At 34.8% G+C, this 19,883-nt stretch overlaps 1 protein-coding gene across 1 annotated transcript in view; it reads right to left on the reverse strand.

The window, feature by feature from the left end:
* CSTF3 (cleavage stimulation factor subunit 3) overlaps positions 1 to 19,883 on the reverse strand; it is a 75,367-nt gene that overhangs the window by 20,023 nt on the left and 35,461 nt on the right. The window contains exon 4 of the mRNA XM_037040472.1: positions 525 to 557. Coding sequence (XP_036896367.1) covers positions 525 to 557 — 33 coding nt within the window. The remainder of the gene's footprint in view (positions 1 to 524; positions 558 to 19,883) is intronic.

Consider the following 19,883-nt stretch of genomic DNA (forward strand, 5'->3'; position numbering starts at 1 on the left):
GGGTGATATGGAATATTAAAAAACTCAGCTCCTTTCATGTATCTTCTTACAAATACACAGTAAATATCAATTCCCTTGGTATTTATTTTTAGATAATCAAAGCATTCTCATTATTTGTCAACAGGATATAATCATTTTTCCAATTTTTTTGAAGATTTTTATTTATTTATTTTTAGAGAGGAGAAGGGAGGGAGAAAGAAAGAAACATCAATGTGTGGTTGCCTCTCATGTGGCCCCCACTGGGGACCTGGCCCGCAACCCAGGCATGTGCCCTGACTGGGAATTGAACCTGCAACCCTTTGGTTCGCGGCCTGTGCTCAATCCACTGAACTACGCCAGCCAGGGTTCCAATTTTTTCACTAACATTTTAAAGACTAAAGAAAAGTTAACAAGCACACTCAAGTCCTACATAATAATCCCTACCTAGATCTAGCAATGGCTAACATTTACTATGTCTGTCATATATGTGGTAAGTCTTAGTTAAACCTCAGCATAAAAGTTAAAGTATATTTAATAGAACTCACCTTTTCAACCTTGTCATAATTTTTAGCTTTAATCTGAAAAGAAACAGAAAAATATCTGATTAACATCATTCTTTAGAGTACTAAGATACTACCTCTCATTTTTTAATTAATCCTGCAAATTCACCTCTATACTTTCCTATTAATTCTACCTTTCAAAACCAAATAGTACACATTTAAACCCAACATACATATATGCACTGTAAGTATGCCTTATGTAAATCTACCCCATATGAAAAGATTTTCATGCACTCATGTTAAAATTTTGTGAATTTAAAATTCTGTAAAATAGTCAGCAAGATGAATATGGATACACAAGGCATAGTAGGACAGACAAAAATCTTGCTAATTTTCACCACACATAAATTTTTTAGTCACTCAGGCAAACTACAGTAGTGTAGGCATTGGGGATACCAGTGAACACAACATACTCTGCCCATGTTCTCGTAGAGCTTATAATTTTACGGGGAAAATAAATGCCCAGGTAGGATAAGTACAGGGTGCTATGGAAACATTTAGGAGAAGCATAAAACTCAGACTTGGGGTGCTGCAAAAGATGTCCTGGAAAAAGTTCAGGTGTTAAGGATAAGGAGTTACATTGGTAAAGAAAGGGAAGAGTTATTCCCCAAAGGAAGAATAGTGTGTGCAAAGACCAAGGTTAAATATTATTAGATTTTCTTTTCTGAGTATTTGCATCAAATGGTAGGTAGGATTAGTTGCTCAACTGTGATATTATCAGTCTGTTTCACCCTGATAAGTGAATAATTTGGTTGGTTAGAGAAATCTTGGCTCATGTTCCTTTTCTTTCAGTAGTATATATAAATTTTCCCAGTTTTGTGGCTTAAGATGCTACGGATGAGAACTCTGAAGTCTTTGAGCTTGACGACTTTCTTTTTAAATTACTGCTTCTCCCTTTTGTCCCATTTTCCTCTTAGAACTCCTATTATACACATTAAATCTCCTTACTCTATCCCCAAAACTTATTTTTACCCATTCTTTGATTTTTTGCTCTAGGTGTAAAAATATTTGTTCCACTTGATCCTCCAGAACACTAATTTAAGTCTCCAAGCAACCCTCCTCCTCCACTTGACCTAATGCTGGAGTTGGTTAAACAATAACAGTTTCTGCCCTGGCTGGTGTAGCTCAGTGGATTGAGCGCGGGCCTGCGAACCACAGTATCGCGGTTCGATTCCCAGTCAGGGCACGTGCCTGGGTTGCAGGCCAGTTCCCAGCGGGGGACGCACAAGAGGCAACCATACACTGATACTTCTCTCCTTCTCTCTTTCCCTTCCCCTCTAAAGATAAATAAATAAAATCTTTAAAAAAAAAACAAAAAAAAAACCAATAACAGTTTCTGACTCCAGAGTTTTAATACTGTTCTTCCAATCCCACTGCATTCATATTATTTTACTCATTAGTGTCTGTCTCCTGCAGCTGCTCTACCTTGTTGGGGGCCTATCCCAACAGTTGCCAGATCACTAACTGTCCAATTATCTTTGTTACTGATAACACAGCTTCAGTGACTAGATAACTTGTAAGTTATTTGTATGTGTATAAAGGGCTTTAAATGGTGGCATTTTTGATTGGGTAATGATAGACTCAAGAATCTGTGATGTCAAAATGAAATTTCAAGCAATATCAGGAATGAAAAATTGTTTTTACTTACTAATTTTAGAGAGAAGGAAGAAACATCCGTGTGTTTCCCATTTATTTATATATTGATTGGTTGATTTCTTGTATGTGCCCTGATTGGGGAACAAATCAACAACCATGGCAAGTGATGGCAACACTCTAACCGACTGAGCTACCTGGCCAGGGCTAAGTTGTTTTATATGTATAAATTAAACCAAGCTTTGGTTATCAAGTAAATCCCTGTACAAATGTACATAACTGTGCTAAATATGTCTAAGAATATTTAACTTAGAGGTAAATCAGTATCTAGTCACTGAAGCTGTGTTGGCAGTCTTAAGACTTACAACATTTAGTAATTGAGTCTTCCCCTACCATGACAGCTATGCAGCAAGTGCATAGAGCAAACAGGCTGTTAGTAATACTCTGACAAAAATCCAGAAAGAAATCTTTGCTCAAGAGTTGGGAGGACTTAGCCTCCCTGATGTCCACATTCCTTTGGGGTAGAAAGGCAGCTGAGGGTTCCGAGTACCTCTATGGGTGTCTTAAGCCTTGCTTGCCCTAGGCTCTCCACCAGCCATCTTCTTTGAGACAGCGGGCATCCAGCCACCAGCTTCCAAATACAATGACAGATTATATACAGTTCTTACAATAGGCTAGGAAAACTAAAACTACTTAGTGGGAAAACTGACAAAGAATATGAATAAGTGACTCTCAGAAGAGAAAATGGTTAAAATGGTTAAAAACAATAAGGCAACACAAACTTACAAAATGCAAAAAACAAATACTTTATACTAATCAGAATGGTAAAAGCTTAAAAGGGTATTAACACTACTGAAGCAATATGAGGAAAAGGGATTTCACACACTGCTGAAGGAAATATGAATTGTTATGGCCTTTATGGAAAGCCATTGGTAAAAGCTATTCAAACAATAAAAACACACAAATTTTGACACAGTATATTCCTGGAATATACTCCAAAGAAATAAAAGCACCAGGATATAAAGGTGTTGTACAAAGTTATTAACTGCAACCTTCCCAGCAACAAAAACAGTTACCTAAGTAAATAGTCACCAACAGAAAAATGGTTTAATATATTATGGTACATTCACATCATGGAATATTATATATCCATATGAAATGAATTAGGAGAGTAACAGGTAGTTTGGGGGAATTTCCACAAGATTTTATTGAATAAAAATACATAAAAATGTGTATAATATAATCCATTTTTGTAAAACAGGATAAAAATATATCTCATTTATATACATGTATGTCTATATGTGATTTTCTGAGAATGGAGAAAATATGGAAAATACACAAAACTGTTAATATAGTTATGGGCAGAGTTCTATGTGTGGAGGAATAGAGGCAAGAAGAAAAGACTGAAAATCACTTATATGACTTCATTTATTCATTTTGGTAAAAAATATATCACTATATGTGTAATAAATATAAATCAAAAGAATTTTATATTTCTTTCCTACACAAATTGGCCCTACATCTTGGATTCGTCAATTATTTGCTTTAATCAATACTGGCTCAATATGTATGTGGAAAAAGACATTTCTAATACAGGAAGAGTCTCTGGCCTTGAATACACATGGCCATGGACTGTCACTCAAATTCACCAACATTCATTGTCTGACGGCCCACACTGGTAGCGTTATCACAGTAGGTATAATCTCATTTTTAAATATCGCTCCATTTTTTAAAGTATCAACCTACTCTGGAGAAGTAGTGTGATAAAATAAAAAGACTCTGATCATCTTGTATCACCTACTGAATCTCTCCCAGCATCAGTGTTCCTACTTATAAAATAGGAATGAAAATAACTATAAATGATTTTCCAAAAATTGAAAAGCATCCAGACATCCCACGTGCTCATAAATCATACCAATTAACAAAATTATGAATTAAAGGAGTATAAACTTTTCATTACATCTTCTCTAAACAGAACTATGTAAACAAAGTAGCCAGAAAGACTAATGTTGTTATTATAATTGACCCCACTAGAGAAAAGCAAAGGTTATGGTGTAGGTCACATTCAAGTTCCATTATTGGTAAAACTGGACAAGAATATGTGAACAACCTTCCTTGGGTCATCCTACTACTGCACCATATTTCTATTAAAATTTATTTTTCTGGGTACTGTTTACTAGTATTTATGTGAAAACAACTTACCTCTAAGTTAAATATTCTTAGACATATTTAGCACAGTTATGTACATTTGTACAGGGATCTACTTGATAACCAAAGCTTGGTTTAATTTATACATATAAAACAACTTAGCCCTGGCCAGGTAGCTCAGTCGGTTAGAGTGTTGCCATCACTTGCCATGGTTGTTGATTTGTTCCCCAATCAGGGCACATACAAGAAACCAACCAATCAATATATAAATAAACGGGAAACACACGGATGTTTCTTCCTTCTCTCTAAAATTAGTAAGTAAAAACAATTTTTCATTCCTGATACTGCTTGAAATTTCATTTTGACATCAAAGATTCTTGAGTCTATCAAAATGCCACCATTTAAAGCCCTTTATACACATACAAATAACTTACAAAGCACACTGAAAACTTGCTCATTTCTATTAAAAGTAATATTATATAGTTATAAATAACGGGGGCTCTTAAAAATTCTTTTGTTTTCGGTTTTCAAACATTAATGTGCAATCATCTGAGGTAAATGTAGATTGTTTTATAACAGGAAACTTCCAAGTTAGTCTAATAAAAAGATTTTTTTTTTAAAGATTTTATTTATTTATTTATCTTTAGAGGGGAAGGAGAGAGGGAGAGAAACATCAATGTATGGTTGCCTTTTGTGCGTCCCCTGCTGGGAGTTGGCCTGCAGGGAACTGGACTACAACCCAGACATGTGCCGACTGGGAATCGAACCGCGATCCTCTGGTTCGCAGGCCCGCGCTCAATCCACTGAGCTACACCAGCCAGGGCTCTAAAAAGATTTTTTAAATGATTAGAAATATACCAAAATATGAACAATTTATGTGGTAGTGTGAAGGAATACTTTTCCAAATTTTTATAGTGTAGTTAATATTATTTTCTTTTTAAAAAATATTTATTTATCTTTAGAGGGGAAGGGAATGAGAGAGGAAGAGAAACATCAATGTATGGTTGCATCCCCTGCTGGGAACTGGCCCCTGCCGGGAACCGGCCTGCAACCCAGGCATGTGCCCTGACTGGGAATCGAACCAGGATCCTCTGGTTCACAGGCCCACGCTCAATCCACTGAGCTACACCAGCCAGGGCTATAGTGTAGTTAATACTATTTTCATAATTTAGAAAATCATTACAGGAAAAGATTGAGGATAATTTTTAAAAAATATTTTATTTATCTATAGAGGGGAAGGGAAAGAGAGAGGGAGAGAAATATCAATGTATGGTTGCCTCTCATGCATCCCCTGCTGGGAACTGGCCTGCAACCCAGGCATGTGCCGTGACTAGGAATCGAACTGCGATACTCTGGTTCGCAGGCCCAAGCTCAATCCACTGAGCCGCACCAGTGAGGGCTGCGATATTATTTTTTGATGAGTTATTTTAATTTTACCAAGATGTGAAAAGTTGCTTTTGAGGGAAAGGAATAAAATATTTTAAATTATCCAAACACTAATTGTTTTTATTTTATTAAAAGAGAAAAATAATTAGAAGATCAAGACTAGATTATTTTCAATTGATTAAATTAAATGAAGTTATTGGAGAAGAGTATAACAAGTATGACACTAAATAAACACGATCTAATCCAATACTTAAAAAAATGTCTATTTTATTGATTTTAGAGAGAGGGAGAAGAAAAACATTAACTTGCTGCTCCACCCATTCATGTATTCATTAGTTGATTCTTGTAAGTGCCCTGACTAGAGATGGAACCCACAATCTTGGTGCTTTGGGCCAATGCTCTAAACAACTGAGCTAACTGGCCAGGGCCTATTCCTTTAAACACTTTATAATTCCAGTCCTGTGTTAACTTCCAAATTATTTCCCAAGCATTAATTGAATAATCATCCTTTAGAACTAAAATTTTCTGAGAAATTATTGAAACTAACGATCACTTAGATTATTTAATTTTGTAAAATGTAAACCTTATCAGAACAAATGTGTAATAAATCTTTGACTAACAGGGTAACATCCATTTTTGACCAGTCCAGATTAGCTGTGCCTTTTACCTAGAACATTTTTATACAATCTAAAGAAGCCACAGTATTTAACACTTCAAAAATAAATTAGTTTTCCCTTGCCCTGACCGGTATTGCTCAGCTGGTTGGATGTCATCTCACAAAGGGAAAGGTTGCTGGTTCAATTCCTGGTCAGGACATATGCAGTCCCGTGTGGGACACATGCAAGAGACAACCAATCAGTGTTTCTCTTTTTCACTCTCTTCCTGTTTCTAAAAATGAATTTAAATAAAATAAAATCTTAAAAAAGCAAACTAGTTTTCCCTAGGTAGTATTAGGAATGTTTTCTATATTTCATCAAACATTTTATAAAATGTTGATGAAAATGTCTAGAAAACTAACATTTTTCTTAACAGAGAAACCTGCACATGTAAACAGCATTTTACCTGATTACCTCAAAATCAATTTTTTCTTATACCTTGGGGGAAAAAAATCCATAATGTATTTTTAAAGTTACTTTTAGAATTATCGATTGTAAGTCATTAATGAGTAACTGAACAATTTTAAATAATTCAAAAACATATTTGACAAATGAACCCATATAACTCTATAGAGGAAAGTAAACAAGCCTAACAGTGTAAAGGAAAAAGTCTCTACATACCTTGTTCACGTTTTCATATAACCACTTGGGACAAGCCAATGCTTGTCGTCACACACTACTAGGCTAGGCCCCATCTCAAATGAGTTTACATAGCAGCTTATTACAAAAATTGTGATAAATAATGACCTGCAAACCCATACTCCTAATTTATTCCTGACATCTATTCTACTCTAAATTATAGCATATGCATTATTGCAGAATTTAAGACAATCAATTTAAATTGAGTTTGAGCCACAAAAGCTGCCTGATTCTGCTTGTCTTGATTAACTCAAAAGCTTAGCTTCAATTCTGAAACCTGAAAGCAGCACATGGCATCCTAAACACAAACCTCGTGGTCCATTCATTCAGTCTTTCTCACTCCTCTTTTCTGCCGCTCTCTAATCCCTTAAATTGTGAAAAATACGTCTTGGAAATATTACAATACATAAGTAGTTTTAAGGAATCTGGGAAATATTAAAGAATGGCACTTGCGCTTTAAGACCTACAAACATTTTTAAGTTGCTACAGTAGCTACGAAAGATTCTGCTTTCCTCCATCCAGTCTCAATTTTGAAGATATCAGAAAAGAACTGTCTGCAAACCAATTCATTTAATCAACAAGAAATTGTGTGCCTATGTGGCAGGCTCTTACTAGCTGTAGAAACACAGTGGTGGCCCATACTAAGTTTTATATATAACTTAGTTTTATGCAGTTAAATTTCAGCAAGGGAGTCAGGTAAATAGGTAAGCTTCATAGTTAAATCTTTATCTGTACTTCCTAATTTTTCCTACACCATATTGTATTATTTCTACAATTTATAATTTGCCTGTTAAATGTAGGTACAAATGTATGTCTCTACATATACACAGATTAAGATTTAACAAATTGGCTAAAACTTGATGTCCTACAAATTTTATTCCTTATGGCTCTTAAAATGTGTTAGATAGAACTATTGGTTAAGTATCAGTGGAAAATATAAACTATTGTTAATATAATTATAATTCAAATTAAAATTTGATAAGCAAAAATACAGTTCTAGTTTAAGTTTACATTCACTTTGATTCTTTGTACTAACCAAATTAGGTATGAATCTTCCATTTTTCTGAACCAACTAAAAAATATTTGTAGTGTATGCTTTGGATTTACCAGGTGGATATCAGAATGGAAACCTGAATTTTATTAAAGTTCTTATAATCAAGTTGGACACATGAAATTATTGGAAAAAGGACTAAAATTTTCATTTATTTTTATATATGCTCCATGTCCTATAAAATTCAGAGGAAAAGAATTCCATGCAAATTATTACCAAGGAGAGTTTAACTGAGCAGATGAAATCCAGGTCATTAATGAGACAAAAAGTTTTGCGTAAGTTTTTGGAAAAGTTTTTGGAACCCACAACCTTGCGTAAGACAATGAATTAACATAGTTTCTGAAGTTTTCCATAGAATAGTGATGACATCCATACCAGAAAGAGTATGTATTAGGAAAATAGGTTGGCTAATTTTGGTGGTGGTCCATTACAGGGGGCCTAATTGAAAAGCCAGGCAGAGTTTAAACCTGACAGACACAAAAATGGAATGTCCCCCAATAATGAAAGTACAGAAGCTATGATGAGGGGATATGAAGGTAGGGAAGATAGAGAGGAGGCTTTCAGTGTCCTGAGATGAAGCAAGAAGACACAAGCTGAGAAATAACAAAGAAGCTGTTGTTGTCATCCTCAATAGTGGTCTGGAATTTGGGGGAAGGCAAGAGAGCAAGAGAAAAAAAATACAGTGGAAAAATAATACAGGTAATTTTTTCACAGGAACAAAAATGAAAAACATGGTAATTCCTGCTCAGTAAAGTTTACTTTTTATTGGATTTAATGAGACAATCATAAATAACTCATATACAGCCCTGGCTGGTGTAGCTGAGTGGATTGAGCACAAGCCTACGAACCACACGATTGCGGTTCAATTCCCAGTCAGGGCACATGCCTGGGTTGCAGGTTGGTTACCTGCAGGCCAACTCCCAGCAGGGGACGCAGGAAAGGCAATCATACATTGATGTTTCTCTCCCTCTCTCCTTCCCCTCTAAAGATAAATAAATAAAAATTTTTAAAATAAATAAATAAATAACTCATATACAAACTTTTTAGGTGAAGTTCTGGTCAAGACGGTGCCATACATAAACAAAGCTCTCCTCGCAAAACCACATCCAAAGTACAACTGAAACAGAGACAGACCAGTCATCACTCAGAACTGTCAGAAATAGAGTTGAACAGAAGTCTGACAACTATGGAATTAAAAATCCACATCCATTTAAGACTGCTAGGAGGAATAGAGACACAGAACTGGCAGCTCCCACACCCACATGTGGTGAATAAAAAATTCAGGAGGGTTATCTCAGGAGTGAGGACTCAGAGACCCACACTACACGCCCCTGCCCAGAGTCCCAGTGCCAGGAAGATAAGTCTTCGTAACATCTGACTGCAAAAACCAGCAGGGAATGAGTCTGTGGAAGAAACTTCTGGATTCCCAAGCACTTCCCCTTAAAGAACCCACACATGGCCCTGGCTGGTGTGGCTCAGTGGACTGAGTGCCAGCCTGCAAACAAAAGGGTTGCTGCTTCAATTCCCAGTCAGGGCACATGGCTGCACTGCGGTCCAGGAATATCTCTCCCACTGCCCTGCAAACAGCAATGAAGTCTCAACTACAAGAGGGTATACACTCAGCCCACACAGAGGGTGTACCTTCAGTATCCAGCTTGGGTGATAGGGGAGACTGTGCCACTGGATACCTACTATATTAGGCCATACTTCCAAGACATGGAGTCAAAGCAGCTCTACCTAAAACATAGAAACAAACACAGGGAGGCTGCCACAATGAGGAGATAAAGAACCACGACCTAAATGGAAGAAAAAATCAAAATTCCAGGAATAGAGCTAAATAAAATGGAGATAAACAATCTATCAGATGTAGATTTCAAAACACAGTGGTTATAACAATGCTCAAGGCACTCAGTGAGAACCTCCACAGCATAAAATAGATCCAGTCAGAAATGAGCAATATACACTAATTGAAATAAAATTTTTTCTTAAATATTTTATTTATTTATTTTTAGAGAGAAGGGAAGAGAGAGAGAAAGAGGGAGAGAAACATCAGTGTGTGGTTGCCTCTCACCCACCTGCACTGGGGATCTGGCCCACAACCCAGGCATGTTCCCTGACTGGGAATCGAACAGGGCACTCTTTGGTTTGCAGGTTAGCGCTCAATACACTGAGCCACACTACCTAGGGCAAAATAAATATTAATTTACAGGGAAACAGTTGAGTGGGTGAAGCTAAGAGTCCAATCAATGATTTGGAACACAAGGAAGCAAAAAACAACCAATATGAACAATAAGAGAAAAGAATACAAGAAAAACAAGGATAGTGTAAGCAGCCTGTGGGACAACTTTAAGTATTCCAACATTTACTTCATAGGAGTGCCAGAAGGAGAAGAGAAACAGTAAGAATTTGGAAATTTATTTGAAAAAATAATGAAAGAAAACTTTGCTAATTTGGTGAAGAAAATAGATATGTAGGACTTGGAAACACAGGGAACCCCAAACAAGATGGCTTTAAAGAAGCCCACTGTAAGACACACTGTAATTAAAATGCCCAACTTCAAATATAAAGAGCATCCTAAAAGCACCATGAGAAAAGCAGTTACCTACAGAGGAGTTCCCATAAAAATGTCAGCTGATTTCTCGAAAGAAACTTTACAGGCCAGAAGGGACTGGCAAAAAAATATCCTAGTCAGGAAAAGCAGGGACCTACACCCAAGATTGCCCTATCCAGCAAAGGTCTCATTTAGAATTGAAGGGCTAATAAAGAGCTTCCCAGACAAGAAAAAACTAAAGGAGTTCATCATCACCAAACCATTATATGAAAGTTTAAAGGAACTTATTTTAAAATAAAAACCAAAACTATGAATAAAATGGCAAAAATAAATATCTATCAACAATTGAATCTAAAAAAAAAAAACTGAACCACCGTAAACAGAGACAGAATCATGGAAAAGAAATATGTTATGATGGTTACCAGATGGGAGGGGATTGTGGAGTAATGGGTGAAGAGGCGACAGGGATTATGAAATATAAATAGGTGATTAAGAACTACAAATAGGCCCTGGCTAGTGTAGCTCAGTGGATTGAGCACAGGCCTTCGAACCAAACCACCACAGTTCGATTTCCAGTCAGCGCACATGCCTGGGTTGCAGGCCAATTCCCAGCAGGGGACACACGAGAAGCAACCATACATTGATATTTCTCTCCCTCTCTCCTTCCCTTCCCTTCTAAAGATAAATAAATAAAATCTTAAAAAAAAAAAAAGAAGTACAGCCCTGGCTGGTGTAGCTCAGTGGATTGAGCGCAGGCCTGCGAACCATGGTATCGCAGTTCAATTCCCAGTCAGGGCACATGCCTGGTTGCAGGCCAGTTCCCAGCAGGGAACTCACAAGAGGCATTGATGTTTCTCTCCCTCTCTCCTTCCCTTCCCCTCTAAAGATAAATAAAATATTTTTAAAAATCACCTTATAAAAAAAAAAGAAGTACAAATAGGTAGTTACCGAATAGCCATTGGGATGTAATGTACAGTTCAGTAAATGGAGAAGCCAAAGAACTTATACACATAAGTCATGCACATGAACAATGGGTGGGGGTGCCTTAGGGAGAGGGCATTGCTGCGTGGAGCAGGACAAAGGGGAAAAAACGGGGGAATTGTAATAGCATAATCAATAACATTTAAAAAAGAAATTTCAGAAAAGAAATGTTTCAAAGCTAGGAGATAAATGATTGGTTTCAAATAAGACAGGGAATAGGATTAAAGATGTGTATTTCAGTCACTGGTTTAATTTCTCAAAAATATCCATTACCAGGCAGAGAAAAGGAACCCCCAAAAGTATTTGAGATAAAAGAAACGATAAAATCCTGTCTAGAAAGTCAAAGAACACTGGGAGAAAAAGAAACCTGATGGATTTTATACTTTCATACTGCTAAATAAGAATAACATTTATAGTACATACTTAACTATCATGAGTAAGCTTCAACTAAGCATTTCTTAAAATGACTTTTCAAAAACTGGATTAAACTCCTCTCCTTGAGCAATTTGCTTACTCTTCCATTATTTCCAGTAATTTTGAATGCAGAAAAGATACATTTCCTGCTTCTATAAGATTTATAATGCTTCCCTCAGACTAAAATATTAAATTTTTATCAATGCTATTTAACCTCTTAACTGTAGATCAGAAACTATAATCACATTCTGCAACTCTGCCTTTGATACTTTTATAATTGTATCCAACAGAATCAGCATTTGTATTATGAGTCAATTCTAGTTTTCTCACTTATATTGTTTTTAATTAAAATGACTTAAATACATACCTTACAATGTTGATCATATAATCTCCAAATCATACTTTTCACCAAAATTATATATTTACTTAATTTTTAATCTCTACTCTTGGACAAACTATACATTGGCCACTTTCACAAAACTGTCAAGAAAAACTATCACTTCCTAGCTCAATTTGAAAAATCATGCCAGTAACCTTTGATAGTGAAATGCCAATTCTAAACTGTCATTCTAAAGAAATGGCCATAAATGTTTAAAGATATGTAAGTAAAATTTATTTATATTAGTTGTTTATAAAGCAAAAAATGGAAACATGAATGAGTAACAATAAAGGACTGGTTAAATAGCATATACATGGGGCTAGTTGAGAAGGGGGAGTGGGGTTGGGGTGAGGTAGCAGAGGGTAAAGGGAGTATAAATGTTGACAGAAGATTTGACTTGTGGCGGTAAACACATAATACATTAACAGATGATGAATGGTAGAACTGTACACCTGAAACCTATACAATTTTATTAATGTCACCCCAATAAATTAAATAAAAATATAAATAAAATAAACTACTTTAGCATATTTAAAAGTTGATTTTTACATAGTAAATAACAACAACAAGTGTAAAACCCATGTAACAACAAAGTTTTATGTTTTTATTTTATGGGTACCTACATCTAAAAAAGCTAACAGTGGTAAAATGTAGTGGAAATACAGATTTTCCATTATACTTATACTTTACAAATTTCCCTGAAATAAACATACCATTCTTTTTGAAAATTTTATTTAGAGAGGAGGGGAAGGGAGGATGAAAGAGAGGGTGAGAAACAACAATGTACGAAATCGATAGATCAGTTACCTCTCGCCTGCCCCCAGTTGGGGACCTGGCCTGCAATCCAGACGAGTGCCCTGACTGGGAATTGATCCAGTGCTAGGTTCACAGGCCAGCAGTCAATTCACTGAGCCACACCAGCCAGGGCTATTTATATTACTGTTTAAATAAGAAACATACAGAAGTTTTCTTTTTCCTTTTTAAATAGTCTTGACAAGTTGTTTTTCCTTCCTCATGTCTTCTCCACTTCCATTCAATTCATGTCATTATGCCTGCCTTTTAAAATTGTGCCATTTAATTCCAAAATTTTCATTTATCCACGCATTTAGCTTCAGTGACAACTGTTTGTGAAACCCTACTATAAAAATTATTTTTTCAGTACTCCATCTAGGTACTATTCCATGGACTCATTTGAAAACAAGTTGAGTCCACATTATCAAAGAATCCCATAGGACATGTTTGTCTTCTCCATCTAGCCCTGAAGCTGGTAACTGAGACTGCATGTCCCAGGACTGGTTATTCTTCTGAGATACGGCTCAATAAACCTCCCCCGACCTCCAGATAATAAAATCCCACAAAGTCACTGAGTTTTATCAGTTTATTTCAGAGCACCTAGAATAGTGCCCAACATATAATAGACATTCAATAAATAGGTAAAGAAAGGTTGATAAAAATCTATCACTGATTGCATATTCATTCAAAATTAATTTGTGGAACTATTATAATATCTTTCCTATTAATGAAAATATAAAAACTTTTATGAAAAACTCATTGTAAGTTCTGTAATTCTTGTTAAAAGTTCAAATTTAAAAAACCTCACTTCGCTAAAAGGGTGCTACATATTATATGGTCAGTCAATTCAGAATAAGGTGATAATTTCTAAAAATAGATAAGGACTGATTAAAACTCTAATATGGATTTTGAAAATAGATTTTTATATGGCTTTGATGATTCCATGTAAACACCTAAATTGACTTTATTTTTCATTCTCTTGACCTTTCTCTATAATACACATTCCAAAGGTGAAATTTTGCCTCTACTTTGAAATATTATCAGTTCCAGAATGTTTATAAAATAATCTCATAGGCACTTAACTCATTTTTTTCCCTTACTCCTTAAGTTCCTAAGTGCATTTCTCTTAACAAGGTCACATTTAAATGACTTAACAAAAGCATGCACGATTTGCTCTAAAATATAGTTTGAAATGTTTGATTTATATTTCACATTTTATCCCCTCTAAGTATGTTTTTGATATTTTCCAAAGTGGTGCCACCAAAAATAATTAAGTTCAAATCCTATATGGAATTATCTATGAAGGTTTTAGTAGGCTAGAATGATGTAAAGATCAGACTGAAACTCCTGCCATTTAAAAAAAAACAACGAAACCTCTTTGTGAAAATAGAATTGAAGGGGAAAAACCCTGAACAACAAGCAAGCCAAGAAATAATGATCTATCCGTAAATGAAGTCTGGAGGAAGGTTCTTGTAATCTAATAAACTGGTCCTTCTTTCTAGTGGATTCTAATATGCAGGTATAATTTTGTCCAGGCTTTATGTAACAGGTTAGTGGAGCTGCCAGATTAGCAGAAGCTGTGACATATAAATAGTAATAGGAAAATAACCTTTTCCTACTGCTCAGTTCCCCAAAGAAACTGTGCTCCAGAGTCCTTTCCCAATCGCTCCCACATCTAAAGAACAGAGGAATAAGAACAAGACTATTATTCTACTACCCTCCCCTCCTCATCCATAATATGCACACGAAGCATTAAAATAATCTAAAGATGGACTTTCAAATGCTACAGCTGAGATACACTGTTGGATAGTAAGGCATACATGTTGGAAAACTAGATTTTAAAATGTCTCATGTTTAATAGTACAAATATAATCTATATACTACATAAAACATCAAAGGGATCTCTCCTTAAAAGGTGCCTTTATTTTTCCATTTTCAATGCCTTACTGAATAACTAAAAAATGTGTACTATGAAAAAAGATTTTTCTTCAAAAATATTTTATAGGCAAACCAATTTAAGGGAAAAAGAATGTAACTACAAACAAACACTTATAAAATCTACTTAAAATTATTATCATTACATATGGGCAATTCAAGTCTTAAGTCTTTCTAATGATTTTAAATTGTTACAACCCCTTTAGAAGGCAATTTGGATATAAAGTTTTTTAAAAATCCCACAAACCCTTTAATGCAGCAATTCCTCATCTATAAATTTAATAAGCTGAGGAGGGCGGGGGTTCACAAAAAAAATTTCATAAGCAGGTATATTCCACAAATGGAAATGACAGGTACAGAGATTTCAATGCTGTAATGTGTGTAATAAAATGGGTTTGGGAAGAATCTAAATCCCCTTCATTAGGAAACAGGTTAAAACAAAATACGGAATAGTATGTACCTGTTTTACAAAAAAACCCTCTCAAATGTGCTTTAAGTGAAATAAGCAAATAAAAAGCAAGGTGAAAACAGAACATATTTACATAATTATTCATTTAAGGAAGACAGAATAAATATTTAAACTAAGTATTCGTCACTAGGCAGCTCCAAGATGGCATCTTGGATTTTTGGAGTATACTTTTCCAAAAATCTGTTTTTTAAAACTAGATGATACATCTCCTTTGTGCCTTCTCTTATGTTTAAACATATTTCTGTATTTCACTATCAATTCTGAAAACAAACATTCCAAATACTATATGAGCAAAATAGGGTTTAGANTTTGAAAGAAAAATATTTAACACAAACCAAAAAAAACCCAAAATAACAAAGGAAAATATTGGTCTTTCCTCTCAGAGTATATTTATCACCCCTTCCAATCTGACATTGTGAAAAACATAAGCAATAAAGATAACATATTATTTAATTATACCAAAATTACTTGAACTCATAGTCATCATGCTAATGTTAAAAGTTTCCCTTAACTTTCCTAATGTATACTACTTCTCCAAATTAAAACAAAACATATATATGTGTACATACATAAAAATATAAATGGGGGAGGGATACCAGGTATCAGAAAAATAAATCTACAGGGACTTTAAAGATATGAATGCTCAATGTCATTTATAAGATGAATGCAAATCAAAACTACTCTGAGATTATAATTATTTACCTATAAAAACGGGCGAAAATTAAAGTGCAATAAAAAATTACATAAAGAGAATATGAAGTTGGCTTTTTCCAGTATTACAGTGTGATTTTAAATTGTTACAACCCCTTTAGAAGGCAATTTGGATATAAAGTTTTTTAAAAATCCCACAAACCCTTTGATGCAGCAATTCCTCATCTATAAATTTAATAAGCTGAGGAGGGAGGGGGTTCACAAAAAAAATTTCATAAGCAGGTATATTCCACAAATGGAAATGACAGATACAGAGATTTCAATGCTGTAATATGTGTAATAAAATGGGTTTGGGAAGAATCTAAATGCCCTTCATTAGGAAACAGGTTAAAACAAAATATGGAATAGTATGTACCTGTTTTACAAAAAAACCCTCTCAAATGTGCTTTAAGTGAAATAAGCAAATAAAAAGCAAGGTGAAAACAGAACATATTTACATAATTATTCATTTAAGGAAGACAGAATAAATATTTAAACTAAGTATTCGTCACTAGGCAGCTCCAAGATGGCATCTTGGATTTTTGGAGTATACTTTTCCAAAAATCTGTTTTTTAAAACTAGATGATACATCTCCTTTGTGGCTTCTCTTATGTTTAAACATATTTCTGTATTTCACTATCAATTCTGAAAACAAACATTCCAAATACTATATGAGCAAAATAGGGTTTAGAGGTATATTGTTCAATTATTTAAGTATTTCTTAAGGCAAGGAGATGACTTTTGCCGTTTCTCTAAACACCTGCAATTCAAGCATTCTGAAAAGAAAACAACCTTAACACAAACTGGTAATACAAAGTACAGAGGTACATACTATCATTGGGATTTAACTCATTTAATCAAAAAATTTTCAAACCTTCCCAGCTGCTGTGGCTCAGTGGATTGAGTGCTGGCCTGTGAGCCAGAGTCACTGGTTTGATTCCCCTCAGGGCATATGCCTGAGTTGCAGGCCTGGGCCAGGTCCCCAGTGGGGGGCACGCTGGAAACAAGCATACACTGATGTTTCTCTCCTTTCTCCCTCTCCCTCTAAAGATAAAATACAAAACTTTCAAACCTACAAATGGATATTGACTAGTGCATCAAGACATGTTGGCACTCAATTTTTTAAATGTGTTAAAAAGTATTTGTAACATTTATCAATGAGATAATTGAAGTGACATATGTGGGTAAAATTTGAGTGGAAACCATTTCAGAAACTGTTGGAAGCCACAACCTTTATAAACTTAGGGCACTAAACCAATCAAATAAGATCTATTTAAGTTATTTATAATTAAACATTAAAATAATCATTTAACTCTTAAGAATAAAGCTAAAAAATTCCATTACCATTCTAATAAAAGTCCTTTCATTTTAATAAAGCTTTCATTAGAACAGAATGACTTTGGGGGACACAGCTTATTAATAAAATAATGAGAAACTTGGATACTTACTAAAAGAATAAAAATATTCTTTAAAATATACATATTAATGTTTTAAGGGAGTCATACTATAATCAGAAATATCCAAAATGCACATTATTTTACTGAATCTGGAATATTTTTCCACCTTTCTATAAACTCAAGAGGCAATTACAATCTTCTGGCTTCTGTCATTGCTGTTGGGGAGACGTCAATTGTGAATCTTTTGTAGGTTATTCATCTGTTTGTATCCAGCTACTTCTGTAATACTGTTTTGTCTTTCATTTTCTATAGTTTCATTTTCATGTCTAGATGGGTAATTTTTCTTGTGATTCATTAAACATCCTGATTGAAATCTTTGTCAAGAATCCCAAATCTGTTGAATTCATTAGCCATTCTGGAAAATTCTTAGTATTTCTCTTCAAATTTTGATTTTGACCATTATCTCTCTTCTACTTCTGGAACTTCAATAACACATTTTCACCCTACACTTTGTAGCTCTTAATCCTCAATTTATTATTCTCTTATTGTCTCTTCAAGCTCCAATCTGGATTTCTCCAACACTTTAATTCTCTCTTCAGCACTGTCTCATATGTTATTAACCCATTTCAAACCTAATTCTAATTTTTGAAGTCTTTGCAGCTGTTTTTAATATAGGTGAGTCTTTATATTTTCAGCTTTTAACAATCAAACTCTTCCTTGGAAAATACTTGTGGAGATTCTTCTATGCCTTAGGATGAAGATGTATTCAAGAAAGTGTCTAAGGGAATTAGGTACCTAGGAGCAAAATTCAGATTCAGTCCAGCTCACATTCATGGTTCAAATTCTTTTTGAACCACCCACTTATTTACTTGAATTGCAAATCCATCCAAGGACCAACTTAATGTTAACATTTCAGGATTTCCCCATTCCAATGGCTCTGCTCAGGATCACAGCAACTTTCCTTTTTCAAACTTTCCTCAGTCTCCTAAAGTTAGGAAGGTAGCATGCATTTATTCCTGGTTCAGTCACCCCGAATACTGTCTGCACACGACTTTAAAGGGTCAGGGTATTATCTTGGGTAAACCTTGGGTTTTGACTTTTGCTGCCTGGACTTCAAGAATCATTCGAAATTTCAGCTTAAGTTCTCTCAGTTTGGCGAAAACTCTCAAAAAGTTTAGGTACTCTGCTTATCTTCCAGGTTTATTTTGTTTTGGTTTCTGTTTGTTTTCCAACTAGGTTTTCTCTTAGTAATTCTTTACAATGCTTTTAAGATGTTTTTAAAACGTGTCTGGCCACCCTAGTTGTTTTTAATGAAAGCTGATGTGAATAACTGAGCTTACCATGTTATCAAAACTTTAATATAGTAAAATATAGCTTTCAAAAAATAATTATATGCAAACTATCTTAAAAAGCAACTAAAAACTTTAAAATCCAATATTCATTGAAACCCAAAATTTCCAGAGGTAAAAAATGTTATGTAATTCCATTAATCAAATATATTTCCTGTGTATTTTATGGCATTCCCAAGTAAGTGTGAAGTTTACCTTTCATGTTTGATCTAAGTAAATAAAGTTTGGGTAAAGTCACAAGAAAATGAAAAATGATAAATAATATTTAACACAGAATTCCACTGGTTTATTTTTTAAGACTAAAGCTAGAGTAATCTTTTATGTTTTAAAAATAAATCTGCAGCTCTGGCTAGTATGGCTCAGTGGATTGAGTGCTGGCCTGCAAACCTAAGGGTCGCTGGTTCAATTCCCAATCAGGGCACATACCTTGTTTGTGGGCTAGGTCCCCAGTAGGGGGGGGCATGAGAGGCAACCACACATTGATGTTTCTTTCCCCCTCTCCATCCTTTCCCCTCTAAAAATAAATACATTAAAAAATAAATCTATAGCCTGAGGATTAAAGTAGAAATTTATGTATCTTAATATCTAGATGACTTAATGAATGTCCACTCACCAATCTGATGTTGACATTGTACACATATACATTAGTAGAAGTTGTGAAAGAGGTGGAGAAGTTAGATAGAATATTTATGCTTTACTAATTTGACAAAACAACATTATCAGAATTCAAGTGTTTATTTCTTATATATACAGACAAATGTTTCAGCAGTTTTACTCCAATGTATGTGGTTAAGGGTTTATCATAACCAGGCAGGCTACATATCTTCTGTATTAGGCTTTTAAGTTTTATCTCAGAGCATTTTGGAATCACAAGCAAACATTTTTTAAAGGTCCTTCCAAATGCTAGGTAAATT

This window comes from Sturnira hondurensis, unplaced genomic scaffold (assembly GCF_014824575.4).
Source record: "Sturnira hondurensis isolate 20B ecotype Veracruz unplaced genomic scaffold, ASM1482457v3 Scaffold0002638, whole genome shotgun sequence".
Classification (NCBI taxonomy): domain Eukaryota; kingdom Metazoa; phylum Chordata; class Mammalia; order Chiroptera; family Phyllostomidae; genus Sturnira; species Sturnira hondurensis.